The sequence below is a fragment of the Heterocephalus glaber genome, unplaced genomic scaffold (genome assembly GCF_053883595.1).
Source record: "Heterocephalus glaber isolate CG9 unplaced genomic scaffold, H.glaber_assembly_v1.0 deba00001606, whole genome shotgun sequence".
In the NCBI taxonomy this organism is placed as follows: Eukaryota; Metazoa; Chordata; class Mammalia; order Rodentia; family Bathyergidae; genus Heterocephalus; species Heterocephalus glaber.
In genome coordinates, this window is record NW_028258377.1 from 12,656,032 (window position 1) to 12,675,500 (window position 19,469).

General features: G+C 43.9%; 1 protein-coding gene and 1 non-coding gene across 5 annotated transcripts in view; both read right to left on the minus strand.

Annotated features, from left to right (window-relative positions):
• Positions 1 to 9,801: 9,801 nt before the first annotated feature.
• Positions 9,802 to 19,469, minus strand: part of Znf346 (zinc finger protein 346) — a 60,711-nt gene continuing 51,043 nt past the window's right edge. For 2 of the 4 annotated variants that reach the window (XM_004836304.4, XM_004836302.4), the window contains 2 exons: positions 16,551 to 16,644; positions 9,802 to 12,797 (listed from right to left, as the gene is read on the minus strand). In XM_004836304.4, the coding sequence (XP_004836361.1) occupies positions 12,710 to 12,797; positions 16,551 to 16,644 (182 nt within the window). In that variant the 3' untranslated portion in view covers positions 9,802 to 12,709. Of the gene's footprint in view, positions 12,798 to 16,550; positions 16,645 to 19,469 lie in introns of those variants that run through there. The other 2 variants (XM_004836303.4, XM_021238999.2) reach the window with 2 other exon arrangements.
• LOC147822937 (U6 spliceosomal RNA) lies at positions 14,642 to 14,749 on the minus strand. Its single transcript, XR_015444916.1, has one exon. It is a non-coding gene; the product is annotated as a U6 spliceosomal RNA (small nuclear RNA).

The following is a 19,469-nucleotide window of genomic DNA, read 5'->3' on the forward strand; positions in this document are numbered from 1 at the left end:
GCATTTGGGAAGGTGAGGCAGGAGGATTGCCAAGAGTTCAAGGCCAGCTTGAACCACATAATGAGTTTAAAACCAGCCTGAATTACATAGCAAGTCCCTGTCTCAAAACAAAAACCAAAAAAACCCAAAAACCCGAAAAACCCTTGACATCTTGAAAGGAAGGATATAAAACTTTTTTTTTTTTTGGTATTGGGGATTGAATTCAGGTCCTTAGCTTGTGAGAGATATAAAACGATTTGTGGGGTCTAGGAATATAGCTCAGTGGTAGAACATGTGGCTAGCATGCACAAAACCCTGGATTTGATCACCAGCACCACACACAAAAAAAACAAACCAAACCAAACTAAACCTAACCAAATCAAAATCTTTTCTGCCCCACCCTCAGGCTAGGCTCAGTTTTCTTGTCATATGCTCTGGTTGAATTGGAATTTCCCTTTGCAGCACTTTATCACAATTGTGATGAGTCATACATACCCAGAAGTCCTACAGGATAGAAATTTGCATCTCATTTTAATGTTCACTTTTTTTGTGTGTGTGCCCGGGATCGAACTCGGGACCTTGCGCTTGCGAGGCAGGTGCCAGAACCACTGAGCTAAATCCCCAGGCCTGCATCTCATTTTAGTATCCTGGCATACAGTAGGAGCTAAGGAAAAATAAATTCCTTTTCCCATACTCCCTAGGAACCCTCTCCTCTGTCCCACCTAAGAACCCTCTGCCCTGGAGCTTCTTAGTCCCTGTAAAACTGGAGGAGCATTTTCATTCAGTTGGAAGTAACATATATTGCTCACATGAAATTATTAGGTCACACAATTTTAAAGTCCAGGCATGGATCAGGCTTCAGAACACCTTAATCATGGGGGCCCAAGAAAGTAGTCAAGATTCATTCTGTCTTCTGCTTTTTTTTTTCCTATGGCTCCATTCTCCAGCAACTGTTCCCCAAGAGGTGACGAAGCCCACGAACAGCTCTGGGCTCAAGGCTTTTCCATTTTGAAATGCCTTCTCAATGGTTCCAGGGAAAGCTAGGAGGATGAAGGACACTTTCACCCAGATCACATAAACTGAGGATGGGTTTCTTCAAGGAAAATCCTATCATTGGAAGAAAGGTAAATAGATAACCGGATGGACGAAATAAACTATGATGACTATACCTGGTGATTCTGTAAAGCTTTATTGCATAATAAGACACTCCCGAACTTTGTTATTTAAAACAATTCATTCTCTCTTGAAATCCTGTGGATTAGCTGGGGTCAGTTTAGCAGATCGACTGTTCTCCACTGGGGTTGCCTATGCCATAGACTGGCTGCACTGAGGGTCTAAATTGGCTTTCCTCATGTGTATGGAGGTGGCTGTTGGGTTCTCTTTCCATGTGTTCTCTTCCTGTTACCACAGTCTAACCCAGACTTCCTTTCACAGTGGCAGAAGTGGAAGCTATGAGGACTCTTAAATCCTAGCCCTGAAAGTCACCACATGTCACATCAGTCATTGCATTCTCTGGTCAAAGACAATCACAAGGCCAGCCCAGTTTCAAAGGTTTGGGAAATAGATCTCCCTATGTTAATGGGAGCAATGACAAAGTCACATTGCAAGAGGGCACAGGAGGGCCAGGGATTTAGCTCAGTGGCACTGTGCCTGCCTGGCAAGTGCAAAGTCCTGAGTTCAATTTCTGGTACCAAAAAGAGAAAAAAAAAAAAAAAAAAAAAGAGGGCATAGGAAACGTGCATGGGAGGTCATTATGAAAACAATCTATTCTCAACCAGGCATGGTGGTACACACTTGTAATTCCAGTGCTTGGGAGGCTGAGACAGGAGGATCACTATGAGTTCAAGGCCAGCCTGAGCTACTAGTTAGTTCAAAGCCAGCCTGAACTACATAGTGAGATCCTGTGTCAAAAAACCAAAAAACCAGAGGCCGGGGATTTAGCTCAGTGTTGCCACTGCCTGCCTGGCAAGCACAAGGACACGCGTTTGATCCCCAGTACAAAAAAAAAACAAAACCACAGCCAAAAACCAAACAAACAAACCCCCTCCCCCCCAAATCCCAAGCCAAACCAAAACAGAAAAACAATCTATCCTACAGCACTCTGAGAGCCTGAGGCAGGAGGATTCCAAGTTCAAACCCAGCCTGGGCAACTTAGCAACTTAGCAAGACCCTGTCTCAAAATAAAAAATAAAAAGAGGTCGGATACACCTTAGGGAGAAAGCATTGTATCTTCTCCATTCATATAAGGCGTTTTTGGAGGAAGTATGGAGTACATGTCTTTGATCTGTTGAGAAGGTTCTGTTCTACTTCTAGTCTCCTGATAGCTTTTACCATGAACAGCTGTAGAATTTAGTCCAATACTTTTTCTCCAACTACTGACAGGATCATATGGCTTTTTGCTTTCCTCTGTTTAAATGATGACTTTTGGGGGTGGATCTTCCAATGCTGAACCAACACTGCCATCCCTATAACAAAACCACTTTCTACATCCTGCCAGATCTGACTTCTAATAGTTTGTTTTGTTAGACAAATTTCTATCTATGTTCATACTTTTTTCTTCTATTATCTTTATCCAGTTTTAGGATTAGCACAATGTTGATTTCCTAAAATGAGGGGAGAAGTGTTCCTTCTTTTTTCTGCTTTAAATGTTTGATATAATTTATCAGTTAAAATGTATATGAGCCTGTTGTTGTCATATAGGTAGGTTTTCAAGCTAGGAATATACTTTCTTTAATAGGTGCTATTCAAATTTTATGTTTCCTCCAGAGTCAGTTTCATTAACTTGTCTTCCAAGGCACTTCTTAGAAGTTGTCAAATTTATTTCAAAAAAGATTTTTGTACTATGCTTTCTATATCCTTTTAAATTCTGTAAAATCTGTGGTAATGTCTCCTAGATCTTGATATTGTAATTTAAAAAATGTATAATTGATGTTGTGTAATAGGAAGAAAAGGTCTAAAGGAGCAGGGGCAGTGGGAGGGGTAGGGGAAAGGAAAGAAGGGAAAAGAAAAAATATGAGAAAAGAAAAAAATGGAAACAGTCTTTGCAAATAGGAAAGGGTGGAGGGGGTGAAGGGAGGGCAGGGGAAGGGGAAAAAAATAAGAACCAAGAGACTCGTGTAATGGTACAAGATCCCAATGATGAATGTAACTGTATTTTATACCTAAAATGTATCAATAATCTTAATGGGGGAAACAAAAGGGGGTGGGATGTAGCTCAGTGCAAAGGCTATGGCCTTAAACCCCAGTACTATCAAAAACAAAACAAAAACCCCAAACAAAACAAAAATCAATCTGTTCTACCTCACAACCCACCTCTCTAAGCCATCTCACTAACCTCCTCTTTTCCCAGCAAGCTGGCTCTTTTGATCTTCGTGGCCAATAGAGCAGTGGTGGCAAACCAATGGCACACATGTCATGGTGGGCACACAGAGCCCTCTCTATTGGCTTGTGAGCCACGCCACCCCAGCAGCCAACACAGATAACAGTTGTTTTTTCTAAACCAAAACCTCAATATTCAGGTTTAATTGCAATGTCGGCGCTTTGTTATAAATAAGTGGGTTTTGGGTTGCAGTTTGGGCACTCGGTCTCTAAAAGGGTTGCCATCCCTGCAGTAGAGGTTCATCTCCTACATGAAGTCTTACCTGGGCTGGGGGTGTGTCTCAGTGGAAGAGCACTTGCTTAATGTTCAGGGGACCTGAATTTGACTGCCAGCATGGCAACAAAAGAAAACAAAGTAATCACGAGTCTATGCTAGGTAACAGGAGTCCAGTATAATGAATAAGATCTAGTTCTTGCCCTCAAAGAGTTCCTAATGTAAAAGAGGAAGCCACAAAAAAAAAAAAAAAAAAAAAGAAAAGAAAAAAAAAAAAGAGGAAGCCAGGAATTGTTTTTTGGAGATAGAGTCTCACTATGTAGTTTAGGCTAGCCTCAAATTCACTATGTAGCTCAAACTGGCCTCAAACTTGAAGCAATCCTCCTGATTCAGCCTCCTAAGTGCTGGGATTACAGGTCTGTGCTACTATGCCCAGCTAGAAGAAAGAAATTAAATAGATCATCATAACAGTAAATCAAGATTAATACCAGAGCCGGGGATTTAGCTCAGTGGTTCCGCCACCGCCTGTCTTGCAAGCACAAGGTCTTGAGTTTGATCCTCGGTGTACCCCCCCCCCCCAAAAATTAATACCAGTGGAGATCACAGGGAATCTGAGAGCAAAGAAGGGTAGCTAGCCAACTCCACCTTGGGGGTCAGTGATATTTTTAGGGTGAGGGAAGTTCTCCAGTTTGAAAAAACAAGGGGATCAAGTTCTAGGTAGTTCTTCTTCGTTGTTGTTGTTGTTGTTCTTCTTCTTCTCCTTCTTCTTCTTCCTCTTCTTCTTCTCCTTCTTCTTCCTCTTCTTCTCCCTCCTCCTCCTCCTCCTCCTCCTCCTCCTCCTCCTCTTCTTCTTCTTCTTTTGTGATGCCAGGGATCAAAATCAGGACCTTGGGCTTGTGAGGCAGGCCCTGGTACCACTGAGCTAAATCCCCAGCCCTTAATATGGGGACCCAACCTAGAGTCCCTGGCAAGCACCCAGTCCCTGAGCTATGTCCCAACTCCCTAGGCAGAGTTGTGGATCAAAAGGAATAGAAACAAATTATAACCTTTAATCCAGTACTTGGGAGGCTGAGGCAGGAGGATTGCTGACAATTCAAGGCCAGCCTGGGCTATATACTGAGTTCAAGGCCAACCTGAACTACATAGGAGACCCTGTCACAAAAAAGAAAAGAAGGGACGGGGATTTAGCTCAGTAGTGCCACCACCTGCCTTGAAAGCGCAAGGTCCTGAGTTTGATTCCCCAGTACCAAAAAAAAAAAAAAAAAAGAAAGAAGAAAAAAGAAAACAGCCAGGGATTTAGCTCAGTGGTTCCACCACCTGCCTCACAAGTGCAAGATCCTGAGTTCGATCCCCGGTACCAAAACCCCCCCCAAAAAACAAAAATACACAACAACGACAAAAAAAAAAAACAAAAGGAAGAAGGAAACCAAGTTCAAATGGAGTTCAGTCAAAGTCATAACTAAAAACTCCTGGGGATACTAGCTTCAGGAATGACTAGATCCAGGTACTCATCAGAAGACAGTGCCTTCTCAGTAGGGCATTTGCCTATAATTCTAGTACTCCGGGAGGCTGAGGCAGGATGATCCCAAGTTCAGGCCCAGCTTGGGCAATTTAGTGACAATGAGACTCTGTCTCAAAATAAAAAATAAAAGAAGAGCTGGAGGGCTGGGGATTTAGCTCAGTGGTTCCGGCACCTGCCTTGCAATTGCAAGGTCCCGAGTTCAATCCCCGGTACCCAAAACAAAATAAAACAGCAAAAAAAAGAGCTGGAAATGTAGCTCAGTGCAAAGGCCCTGGGTTCAATTCTCATTACAAAAAACAAAGCAAAACAACAACAAAAAACTCAAAAAGAAAAACCAAAAAATCAGAAAAAGAAATGTCTTATGTCATGGTGATGCCTCTGCACTGACTTCATTATCAGGCAGATCACCCTTACAATGTTGGCAAATCACTCTGGACTTTTGATTCTGACAGCTCAGGCTGGGTCTCAGGCTCATCCTTTACAGTCGGGGAGTAAGATCACTGCCTCTGAACCACAGGGTCTAAGGACAGAGCACAGATATGCCCTGGAGGAAAAGCATAAACAACAGGATCAGGCTGGACATCAGGTGGCTCCCAGGCAGGTCACTAAATTATAGCCTTCCAAGAGAGATGTCCCCTGACCAATGTCCTAAGGGAAGGGCAAGGCATCCTGAAGAAGCAGAAACCACAGAAAATGCAAAGAAATAATTGGGAGCATGGGGGACATCTCTCCAAGGCTGCGTGGTTGTACAAGCTCTGCCAATTCTTTGCCCTGGGTTTCTCCTGTGAAATCAAGTCTTTTCCAGTTGTTTGGAGGGTTAAATGAAACATCAAATACAATGGAGGTTCAGAAAAGTTACCCTGTTCTTTCTGGCATTGAATCAATAGTAAGGCCCCAAGGTAGGTCTGCCCTGCTCAGCACAAAGGCACATTCTCCACCTAGAGGTCACTGAGCTCGCTGTGCGGAGAGCCGGCCCATTGGCGGGGCCACTGTGACATTTCTAGGATGAAGCACCGGATATGGACAGTGAGCAGGGAGTGGGGGAACTGTAATTCCAGGTTGGCACGGAGCAGAGGAGGCTGTTTAGGGGTGGACACCAGTGACTCTGCACCATGGGTCTGGATGGGATGACATCAGCTCATCTGGCTGGGCCACTCCCAGGGAAGGGGTTTCTTCTTTATCTGTTTTGGGGAGAACTCCTAACTGTCCATCACTACTTCTTCAGGAATCCAGCAGGGCATTGTGATTTCTTCCAACTTCCATTTTATAGAGTTGAATTTTATAGAAGTTGGTGGTGCCATCAATGGATTGAGACAAGGTCTTGTTACATGGTTCAGGCTGGCCTTGAACTCTCAGTGATCCTCCTGCCTCAACCTCCCCAGAACTGGGATCACAGGCATGTACCACCATGCCAAGCTGGTGGTAGCATTTAGACCAACATCCAGGACCCCTGAATCCCAGGCTAGTGTCCCTCACATCCGTATTCATGGCTGCTATATGGGTACATGTACAGATTGGTGTCCACACTGAGGGGTTATTTATAGCCCCCAAACTTGCTTTGCATCTAGTTCTGGGCTGAAAGCATGACTTTTTTTTTTGTTGTTTGTTTGTTTTGAGACAGGGTCTCACTATTTAGCCCAGGCTGGCCTCGAACTCCTGATGATCCTCCTGTCTCAGCTTCCCAAGTGCTGGGATTACAGGCATGTGCCACCACATCCGGTGTGAATATTTATTTATTTAGCAGTAGTAGGGACTGGGGACTGAGCCCAGGACCTTTGCATTAAGCTGCACCCCCAGCTTATTTTCTATTTTGAGACAGGTTATCGCTATGTAGTACAGGCTGGCCTTGAATTCACTACATAGTCCAGGTTGGCCTTGACCTCAGTGTCACAGGTATGTGCCATCATGCCCAATCCCATCTTACTAAATCTCTAAATTGCCCAGCCTGGGCTTGAGCTTCTGACCCTCCTGCCTCAGCCTCCCAGAGTGTTGGAGCTGCAGGTGTACCATGCCCAGTTCCCATTTCATCTTGATTCTATTTTATACATGATTCCATTTCTTCTCCTCACGTGTCACTGGCTACAGAGCCTGAGGGACTTGAGTTAAAACCCCAGCAATGGAAGATGACTGTTAAGAGTTCAAAGGAGCACTTTGGGAGTGTGAGGCAGGAAGATTGTAAGTTTGAGCCCACCCTGGGCAATTTAGCAAGACCCTGTCAAAAAATAAAAGGGGCTGGGGATGTAGCTCAGTGCACTCTGGGTTCAATCCCCTTTACCGCAAACAAACCTCCCAAACCAGCACCAGCCATTATTTAGATAGCACTTACCACATATCAGATACTATAATTATTTCATATCTAGCTATCCATTTTTATTTTTTGTTTTTTTGAGACAGGGTCTAGCTATGTAGTTCAGGCTGGCGTTGAACTCATTATGTAGCTCAAATTGGCCTCGAGCTTGTGGCGATCCTCCCACCTCAACCTCCTGAGTGCTGGGGTTACAGCTAGCTATCCTTTTAGTGTCTCACCCTGAAGTATAGGTTAATTAACCAAGGTCATACATACACTACTCAGCCAGGGACAAGCTGAGATCTGAACCCTGGCTTCCTCATTTTAAGTCTGAGTTCCTTGTCATTGCACCAGATTGCCTCTCCAGAGCTGATGCCTCTCTGTGAGACTTCCCTGGCCACTAGAACCACTGGCAGGAGCTGCTTCTGATGTTTAACTGCTATACTGTGGGTCCTGTGGTCTTTTTTTTGGGGGGGGGGTACTCGGGATTGAACTTGGGACCTTGTGCTTTCAAGGCAGGCAGCGGCACCACTGAGCTAAATCCCTGGCCCCTCCCCCCCTTTTTTGAGGCAGGGTCTCCAGTTGTAGTTCAGGCTGTCCCTGAACTCACTATGTAGCCCAGGCTGGCCTTGAACTTGAAGCGATCCTCCTGCCTCAGTCTCCAGAGTGCTGGGATTATGGCACGTGCCACCATGCCTGGCTACCAAAAAGTAAACTTCTGATACAGTAACATGGGTGAGCCTCAGATATAATGCTGTAGAAAAGAGGATATATGTATAATCCCATTTTTATAAAACTTAGGAGCAAGCAAAACTTAGCTATGGTGATATAAGTCAACACAGTGGTTCTGAGGGACTGTGACTGATTAGAGCAATGAACAAAACTGGGAAGCTGGCAACATGCTGTATCTTTTATTTTTTGGTGCTGGGGTTGAAACCCAGGGATTGCCTATGCCAGGAAATGTTGTATATCTTGATCTAGAAGGTGAGTGGTCAGATATTTATATATATGATGACTCTTCACTCTAAAAATTGGTGTACATTGCTTTTTTGGGGTTTTTTTGGTACCAGAGATCGAACTCAGGACCTTGCGCTTGTGAGGCAGGCGCTGGAACCACTGAGCTAAATCCCTGGCCCTGGTGTACATTGCTAAATGTATGCTATATCTCGAAGTTAGAGAAAAAAGGAAATGGCTGATAAAAACAGTTCCTGGATTTGGCAGAGAACACTGTTTTTGTCCCTCTAGTCTGGCAAGAATCTTACAACTTGCTTTCTGTTTTTTGAGACAGGTTCTTGCTTTGTAGTTCAGGCTGGCCTTGAACTATGTAGCCCAGGCTGGGTTTCAACTCACAGCAACCCTCCTGTTTCAGCCTCCCAAGTGCTGGGATCACAAGTGTGTGCCACCATGCCCAGCCTACAATTTTCTTTCTCGGTTGCATCTCTACCCTTTCTCAGTTGATGTGCTTTAGGCAGAGCTGATTTCTTCCCAGGATTCAGGCACATTACTAGGCCTCAAATCAGAGCTCTGACACCCCTAGCCACAGTGACTAGTTTAGGGTGGGAACTGAGTCAATTCCAGGATTTTAGTTAGGCTAGTAGATAGAGATGTTTCTTCCATCATTTTTTTTTTTTACTTTATTTAAAAAATTAGTACATATTTGTTATACATTATGATCACATTCATTGTAGGGAATTTGTAGCTGTACATAATATATATTAATTATTATTTTTTTCTTTTTTCCATTCCCCACTCCTCCTGTCAACCTTCTTCCCCTTCTCCATTTACAAAAGCCTTGTGCTGGATGTGGTGGCAGATGCCTGTAAACCTAGCACTTGGTAGGCTGAAGCAGGAGGATCACTGCAAATCTGAGGCCAGCCTGGGCTCACAGTGAGTTCAAGGCCAAGTTGAAATATATAGCAATATGCTATCTCAAGAAAACAAACAAAAAAGGCCTTGTTTCCATTTTTTTCTTCCATTAGTTTTCTCCCTTTTGTCTTCCCATTTGAACATGTTCTTCCTACTTCCCAATATTTATCCTCCATTATGCTCCTTATTTACCCTTTGGGTTTGTCACTCAAGAGAAATAATGCAGTATTTAAATGTGTGTCTGGCAAGGCATGGTGGTGCACACCTGTAATCCTAGCACTCTGGAGGCTGAGGCAGGAGGATCAAGGTCAGCCTAGGCTACAAAGTGAGTTCAAGGTTGGCCTGAACTACATAGGGAGACCTTGCTCAAAAAATTGTGTCTGATTTATTTTTTAAAATTGTGGTCTCAAGGTGCATCCACATACCTAAAAACAACTCGTTTATCCTTCTTTTTTGGGGGATACTGGGGAATTGAACTCGGGTCCTTGCGCTTGCGAAGTAGGCAGCGAAACCACTGAGCTAAATCCCCGGCCCTGTTACTGATTTCTTTTATTGTTTTTGTTTTTTTTTTTTGGTGCCAGGGATCAAACTTGTGACCTTGCACCTGCAAGGCAGGCGCCAGAACCACTGAGCTAAATCCCTGGCCCGTTACTGATTTCTTGATGATAACCATTCTTTAGAAGAGATGGAATCTCCAGTTTTAATTTGTATTTCTCAAACGACCAGTGATGTTCAACATTTTTTCATATATTTGCTGTTTGTACTTCTTCATGAGAAGTGCCTATTTGCTTCAGATGACTATTTTTGGATTGGGTCTTTAAATTTGGGGGGGGTCTGATTTTTTTTGAGTTATAGTCTAGATGTTAGTCCATTGTGTGAGGAGTAGCTGGTAAAAATTCTTTACCATTCCAAGGGCTGTCTCTTTGCTCTATTGTAGTTTCTTTTGCTGTGCAAAAGCTTTTTATGTGATCTTAGTTGTTCTTTATAATATTTCCTGTGTGATGGATGGGGATCAAACTCGGGATCTTGCGCTTGTAAGGCAGTTGCCGGAACCACTGAGCTAAATCCCCAGCCCTTGATGGACGTTTTGTTCGTAAAATCTTTGCCTATATCTATGTCTTCAAGAGTCTTACCTATTCTATCTTCAAGCAGATTCTTTTTTAATGTTTAGATTTTTGATCCATTTTGATTTTAGTTTAGTGCATGGTGAGAGATATGGGTCTAGGTTCAATTATCAGCATGTGGAAAGTCAGTTTTTGCAGCACCACTTATTAAAGAGGCTATCTTTCTTCCAGTGAAGGTGTTTGGCCCCTTTGTCAAAGATAACCACTACTGTTACTGATATATCAGGATACAAACCAGGAGTGGCCAGTGGCCATCATGCCCCCTGTTGGAATGTGCCCGAGAAAGAGGCCACTCAGAGCAAGATGAAATTATTCCTGATGACAGTCAGAACTTGGGATTTTTTTCTTTTGAGACAGGGTCTCACTATGTAGTTGAGCCTGGCCTCACACCCACAGCGATCCTCCTGCCTCAGCCTCCTGAGTGCTGGGATTACAGGCATGCTCCACCATGGCCAGCTGTGCTTGGAATTTTCATCAGGTCAATCAATACATTTCCTTTTTCATTTAATCACTTTGATTTGATTTTCTTAGTTATAAACAGTCTAATACTTTGGAATTGGGTAAATTCCAGCATGGGGAGGCTTGGAATATAAATTAAACATTGAGCTTTGCCCAATTTGTTTTGCAGGTGCTGCTGCCACCCCTGGCCTGAGTGGCTGCTTACTTTGTGAGACCATGCCACTACCAGGATCTACCTATCAAGCAATCTGACATCTGTCTTTCTCCTAACTCCTAAGATCAGTACTGAGGGGCCTGGGAATCTAAGTGTGTGGGGAGAGGGGTATCAAGACAGATAGATTAGTTCCAAGGGGAATATGGCCCCATAATCCTTGTGTCTGTTAAGCTGCAATCTGGCTCATGGAAGATGGTCTTTATTTGGATATTGTGGTGATCAAGAGACAAAGAGCATAAGTGCACAGGCACATGTGTACACACACACACACACACACACACACACACACACCGCAAAGCATTTCACAGGTGAAGGATAGACAGTGGAGGAGAGGCCACAACAGCAGCTGGAGGCTTCTTTAATCCAATGAAGAGGAGCCTCAGATGACACTCCCTGGAATTCCCGCTCAAAAGCTACATGGAAAAACTGCTCTCCCAGGAAAGTACCAGGCCACAGAACAGTGAAGTTGAAAGAAACCTGGGTTTGGGGTCCAGGAAACATGTTTCCTCACTGTAGAAACTTTTTTTGAGACAGGGTCTTACTATGTAGTTCAGGCTGGCCTTGAGCTCACTATGTAGCCCAGGCTGGCCTCAAACTTGCATCAATCCTCCTGACTCAGCCTCCCAAGTGCTGGGATTATAAACTGCCCAGCTCCTTACTGTAGAAACTTGCACCAGCTTTCTGTTTCTTTCCCTGGGGGGCCCCCTGTCTCCTTGGTACCCGGGAGTTTCTCTGTGGATGATGAGTGAAGGATAGCACCACAGCAACCTGGGCATTGTGATCCACTGCACAAGGGGAAGGAAAGGTTTAATAGGGCTGAAAGGTAGCAATGAATCTCTCAGCTGGCTGGCGTGAGGCAATTTGCTTTTAAGGGCACAAAACCATAAAGGAAAGTAGCAGGTGGGGGACTTCCCACATGACCTTGGGCCAGAGGACCTCTAATGGAGGAGGCAAAAGGTCCCCATTGGAGCTTCCTATGGTTCCACTGGGCACTGAGGCCTCTTCCAGCTCCAGCTTGTCCTTAGCTGTCACAGATCCTTAGCACCATCAGGAACCATGGAGATGGCAAGAGGGATGGGAATGCTCTGCCAGAACAGTGTCAGTGCTCCAGGAGGACACATCACAGTTGGCAGAACTGCACAGCGGGGCAGCATCTGGTCCAAGGCTCAGGAAAGCCTGTACTTTGGGAGGGTGTCTGTGCGGGAAGATTGTGATATAAGCTCTAAGCTTCCATGTGGCAGCCACTTCCATCTAACTATTTCCTTTCTTGCCAAAGTCTGCATGAAAGCTCCAGTTCCACCAGAGATGCCTGGAGCCCAGGGACAATTCTGGTCTTTAGCTGCAGGAATTTTTGCCCAAAACTGACCTTGAGAGGAAAATAGGCACTGGGGCCACAGAATATATGGCCCAGAGGGGCTGAAGAAGGAGGAAGGCCATTCTTCAAACTACTACTCCAATCTTCTTAATACCCCTGCCTCCCTGTAATGACCTACAGGGTCCATACCAAGGAGGAGGAGCAGGAGTGGATTTCCCTGGGCCAATCAGAGGCTTAGGACTACATCTTCTCCTGGTGTAAGAAAGGAGAAAGAGGGAGCCAGGAGCTGACCACAGTCACAGGAAGCTGGCTCATGGCTAGTCCAACACGAGCTGTTGGACAGAAACATCTTTAGTCTTCCAAGGTGCTTGAATCTTTTTGAATGAGTTGATTCTGTACTGGAATCTGGCCCAAGGGTGATACCGTTGTTTTTGGTGACCTGTAATTTGAGAAGAAACAAAGGCACTGGGTCAGTGAATGGCACACTTGTAAAGGTGTGCCAAATAGCCTGTCTCAGTGGTTCACCACTTGCCTCGCAAGCCCAAGGTCCCAAGTTTGATCGCCGGTACCAAGAAAAAACAAAATAGCCTGTCCTCAAGGTAGTACAGTTCTTCTAGTACCTTAGAACAATAAGACAGCATTCCTTTACTGAGGCCTACTGCTAGGCATGACACTGGTGCTTTGCTTCCATTATCCCATTTCATCCTCATGGCAATTCTACCCGCTAAGGAACAGGATCCCCATTTTATATATAAGGAAATTAAAGTTCAGAAAGTTTAAATGGCTGGCCCAAAGTAAGTTTTTAAGTGGTAGGTTCAGGTTTGCAGCCCATACCTTTCTACTATACCAAACCATTTACTCTGCCTACAGGGCCCTAGAGGACCTGGATGGTTCTTAATTTACCAGGCTCATTCTGTACCATCCTTCCCCTAACATTCAGTCAAAAGTGGCTCTCCAGACTGGGTGCGGTGGTACACACCTGTATCCCAGCACTCTGGGAGGCTGAGCCATGAGGATCGTTAAGTTCAACCCCAACCTGGGCAACTTAATGTCTTAGTGAGACCCTGTCTCAAAATTTAAAAAAAGGGCTGGGCATCCAGTTCAGTGTGAAGGCTCTGGGTGCAATCCCCAGTACTGGACAAAACACAAAACAAAAACCAAACCAAACCAACCCAATAAAAAAAACCAAGTGGCTCTCCTTTCATGCTCCAATCTCTTCTGGGCATCTAGCACCACCTGATATTGTCTCACTTGTTTATGGATTTGTTTAGGGTCAGCTTTCATCTCTAGAGGGAAGATCCAAAGGGTCAGGGGTAACATTGGTTTTGGTTCCTACTATACCCCAGTGTGCCAAAAACAGGGCCTGGTACATAATAGGTGCTGAAGAAATGTTTGTTGAAAAAAATCAAAGTTTATCTTTAGTAAACAAACTTATTAACACTAGTACTTCACACATATGATCTCTAAACTTCACATAGCCTATAAGATCAGGTTAATCAGTTCCATTTGATAGTGATAGGCCAAAATACATGATGTTTGGAATCAAATGGATATGAATCCTTGGTCTAACTCCAACTAACTACGCCACTATGGGCCACTAACTTAACACATTAGGCTTCCTCTGGCTGTAAAAGGGGGGTGTCCCAATTTAGAGCTGTTGGTGAGAAGTTAATGATAATGAACTATTGATTTATTCAACAAACTGTAGCTTTAATTTTATAGAATAAGTAGAAGCTCAGAGAGGTTTATTGACTTGGCCAAGGTCACACAGTTAAGAAGTTTAGGAAGAGAACAATAAACAGCACTAGCAGTTTCAAGTAGGGCAGGTTGTCTACTGAAATTGCCACTAGCCAGACTTCAAGGCAGGTATGCTGGAGGCTGTGTGAGGGCCAGGCTGGGATGCTGGGGCTTGCCTCATTTCACCTAAGATAAGCCCAACAGTTCTCCAATTAGCCACAGATAAGGAGGAAGATTTGCTCCAGCATGGGACAGGAGACTCCAGGCAGAATAGAGAGGACCAAAGATATTTTTTATTCCATCATTCTACATGTTCATCATTTTCTTTCCTTCTTTTTTTTTTGAGACAGGGTCTCACTATGTAGTTCAGGTTGGCCTCGAACTCAGAGAGATCCTCCTGCCTCAGCCTCCCAAATGCTGGGATTATAGGTGTGTGCCACCATGCCCAGCTGCATTACTTTTTTTTTTTAGGTACTGGGGATCGAACTTGGGACCTTGTGCTTGCAAGGCAGGCGCCGGAACCACTGAGATAAATCCCCAGCCCATTACTTTCTTTTTTAAAACATGAAATTTGTGTGTCATCCTTGCACAGAGACTATGCTAATCTTCTCTGTATCATTCTGATTTCAGTATATATACTGCTGAAAAAAGCACTATTTTTTTTTTTTTTTGGTACTGGGGATCAAACTTGGGTCCTCAGCTTGCGAGGCAGGCATCAGAACTACTGAGCTAAATCCCCGGCCCAAGCACTATTTTCGTATTCTCTTATTTTTTTGTGGTACTAGGGACTGAATGTTGCTATGCAAGCACTCTATTACTTAGCTTCATCTCCAGCCCTCTGCCATTTTCAATTCATTAGGCTCAATAAGCAACACAGAATCAACCACCGAATTCAAAGCAATCAATTCGGCAATCTTGCCTGCCTGACACTTTCCTCAGTTGTAAAATGTGGATGATGATACCCATCTCAGAAGGTTGTCCTGTAACTCAGTGTTCATATTATACATTTCCTTTTAGAGAGGAGAGGACAGAGCCACAGGGCCCTTCTGGTTGGGCTCTATCTTCTTCCTATCACATAGTGACACAACCTCCTTCTCAGCATGATATCCTGGGAGGAGTACGATGTGAACCAGATGGGCTTTACTTTGAATCAAGCCCTCTCTCAGTATCACTTTGAATGCTGGTTGCCTACATCTGTAAAATGAGCAATAATCCCTTCCAGTTAGGGTTGTCTCGAGGATAACTTGAGAGAATTTACTTGGCTCATTACAGCAGGAGAGGCTCAATGAGGATTAGGCACTTTCAAGATTAATTAATTTTTGTTTTTTTGAGACAGGGTCTATGTACCTGAGGCTGGCCTTGACCTTACTATGTAGCCCAGGCTGGTCTTGAACTCACAGCAATCCTCCTGCCTTAGCCTCCCAAGTGGTAAGATTACAGATGTGTTCCACCACACCTGGCAATTTCAAGATTATTATCACTATGGGGTCAGAGATTTAGCTCAGTGGTTCTGCCACCTGCCTCAAAAGCAGAAGATCCCAAGTTTGATCTCTGGTACCAAAAAAAAAAAAAAAAAGATTATTATCACTTTATGTTCACTGTTTCTTTTTTTCGTTGTTATTCACTGTTTCTTTTCTTTTTTTTTTTGGTACTGGGGATCAAACTCGGGTCCTTGTGCTTCCGAGCAGGGGGTGAAACCACTGAGCTAAATCCCCGGCCCTCACTGTTTCTTTTCAACACACTTACCATAACTTTTTTTTGGTACTGGGGATGGAACTCAGGATCTTGTGCTTGTGAGGCAGGTGCGGTGCCACTGAGCTAAATCCCCAGCCTTATCACAACTTTTATTAGCTGGTTTTCTCCCATCAGAATTTAAGGTCATTCGTAGAGTAATTGGGTCTGTCTTGGCCACTACTTGGAAGCTGTTCGGTATTGCTCAAAGATGTTGGTGTTTGGTAATAACCTGTAGAGGGAGCTCCTGCTTCAGAGATGGCAGTGAAGACTTAGGGCTTCAGGCCAGTGGGGGTTGGGTGAGTGTACAGATTCATGCTTCCTTAGTCAGACTGGTACCAGCCAGGACATCCAAGTACTCTTAGAGGACCACAAAGGAAATCATCTATACTTCACTTCTAAAACATTCAGCCCAGGCAGCCCAAAGGCTGTGGGAAGCTGATGGGAGGAAAATTTAGAAAGGAGACAATTTTAAAATTATAGAGGAAACACTTTCCTTTTTTTTTTTTGGTGCCAGAGATTGAACTCCAGACCTTGCACTTTCGAGCCAGGCAGCAGAACCACTGAGCTAAATCCCTGGCAACGCTTTCCTTTTAACTGACTGATCTTCTGTTGACTGAGAAAAGGCTACCAGGGTTCCATTTAGGCCAGAGACTGGCTTTGTTCTGACTGAAGCCCTGAGCTCCTGCTGGAGATCCTTGAATTTCAAAGAATGGTTACTCACTGGTTCTTGTGTTTGAAGCCACTGATGTGAGCCTGGTACTGTTCTATGGAGTTCAGCACTATCTTACACGTCTTGCAGGGGTAGCCCTTCCCGGCTGAAACACATCAAAATCAAGATACGTGGTTATTGAACTGGAAGGGACGAGGGGACTGCTGCTTTGCATAGAGTGTGCCAATGCTCTTAGGACCGAGTGGGACTGGTTGAGTGGCCTTGATGAGAATCCTGTGTCAGTGCTCAAGAGGAACAGACTGTGCCTCTGTGTTCCTTGGGGTTGGGGACCTCCTTGTTCTCCTGTGTCCCCTGTCCTAGCAAAGAGCTCAACTATATTGTCTGTTGGGTAAATAAAATGACAGAACAAAGAGGTGACATTTGGTGTAACTGTCTTTCCCACCTTGAGAGTGCTAAAAGGGCCCCTTAAGGACGCCCTTCACTGAGAGATTGCTGGGAAAGTGCCACTCTCCTTGGGCTTGCAATAACAGTAATTAGTGAGTGCACCTGTTATGAAAATTAATTTGTCTTTTTACCTTGGGGTTCACAGACACTGTGTCTCACTACCAGGACTGCTCCTGTGACAAAGTGGCTTTTCTTCATATGGCTATCAGTGCATCAGGAGCCAAAACAGAAGTCTGGACTGGTGGCTCCGTCTTTATGTGATCTGGCTAAATCTCTTCCCTTCTCTGATCCTTAAGCTCTTCTCAACTACAAACCAATCACACCCCAACTTATAATTATAATACAACATAATACAAACTGCTACAGTACTATTTACCAAGTTTACATAGGCCATACATTTCATAAAATTTTGCTTGCTCCTCATAATAATCCTTTGAAAATCGTAACTTTTATTTCTTTTGCAGTAGTGGGGACTGAACCCAAGGGCCTCAAGCACACTAGACCAGTGCTCTACCATTGAGTCAAAACTTCAGCCCTTTAGAAAATTCTTTATTTAAAAAAATTCTTTATTTTGAAGCCAGGTATGGTGGTACATACCTGTAATCTCAGCAGTCTAGAAGGCTGAGGTAGGAGAATTGCAGGTTTTAAGTTCAGCCTAGGCAATTTAGTGACTTAGCAAGGGCCTGTCTCAAAATAAAAAAAGGGCTGGGAATATAACTCAGTGAGAAGGCCATAGGTTCAAATCCCCACTACTGAAAAAAGTATGTTCTGAGATTTTGAGACAGAGTCTCGATAAATTGCCCAGGTAGCCCACATTTAAGGTCTTTCTACCTTGGTTTCCTAAGTAGCTGGGATTATAAGTGTGTGCCACAGTGCCTGACAACAACTGTTATAGTATAGATGAGGAAAATAAACCACAGTGCTATATCCAAGAGCACAGAGCTAGTAAGTGGCAAACTTAGGCCTGGTTGATTACAAGGTTATACTTATTCTAGCATGCCAGGTGCTAGCTGTACAAGCAGTTGTACATGTACCTGAAAAATCTTCTTGGCTCTGATATGTTTTGAACCATTTGCCACCCTAAAGTCACAGCTCTGGAGTAAGATCACCTAGGTGCAAATCTTGAGTATACCATTTGTGGCCTGGTCTTGTGACTGTGGGACCATAGGCCAATTACACAACCTCCCTGAGATGTGTTCCTTTTTTTTTTTTTTTTTGATTTTTTGAGACAGGGTCTTGCTATGTAGCTCAGGCTGGACTTGGACTCACTACGTTGCCCAGGCTGACCTCAAACTCATGGCGATACTCCTGCCTCAGCCTCCCAAGTGCTGGGACTGCAGGTGTATACCACCATGTCCAGTGAGATATGTTTTTATTATGTGTAAAGTGGGGCTCTGTTGAGGCTCAGGTTCCTGACCTATAAAACAAGTTTTATATTAGTATCAATCTCTTAAGTTTATTATAATGATTTAAAGTTCTATGCATAGTAAGTGTTCAACAAATGTGAATTTTTATCATTATTATTATTTCACTTTATGGGCTCTGTGAATCATGCTGACAAAGAAGAAAAGGCAGAGAGTATTTTTTTTTTTTTTTGGTACTGGGGATTGAACTTGGGCCCTTCCCTTTGGGAGGTAGGTACTGGAACCACTGAGCTAAATCCCCAGCCCCAGTCAATGTTCAATAACATTATCTTTTAAACAGTCTTCTATTGCAGCTGCAGTTATTGAGTTAGTCAATGTTCCCAGCTACATTTTTTTTTTTTTTTTTTTTTTTTTTGTACCGGGGATCAAACTCGGTCCTTCTGCTTTCGAGGCAGGTGGCAGAACCACAGAGCTAAGTCCCCGGCCCTCCCAGCTACATTAAAAAAAAAAATCTATTTAGGTATTTTCTGGAAGACACATTCAACTATTGCAATAGGAGAACTATTGCAATCAGAATTCAAGGTCCTTTCTAGACATCTAAGGTCAGTATCATGGTAGAACACTGTTACAGCTTGCGTCTAGATGCCCCCTAAAGCCTCATGTGGTCATAGGTGGGGCTTTTTCAGAAGTGGCTGGATCTAGAGTGTGTGACTGATTCACAGTGCAATGCTAAGATTAAGGGTGCTAGGATTAAAGGTGTGAGTGCTACCTGCCCTAACGGTGGATAGCCTGGATACAATATAAGGGACACAAAAGAGGCTTACTGCTAGTTAGTTGTAGTTTGTTGCTTGTCCCTTGCTTTTGGTGTCTTCTGCCTGCCATCAACTGTTTCTCCTCTGCGATGCCCCTCTACCATCGACCCTGCCTTGGTGCCAGCCAATTATGGACTGAAACCTCTACAAACTGTGAGCCAAATAAACCTTTCCTCCTTTAACTTTGGGTGCAGGTATTTTGTCTCAGCTACAAGAAAAGTAACTAGGGGCTGGGGATTTAGCTCAGTGGTTTCGCTGCCTGCTGCGCAAGCGTAAGGACCCAAGTTCAATCCCTGATACCAAAAAAAAAGAAAAAAGAAAAGTAACTAAAACAAACAGTATCAGGGAAA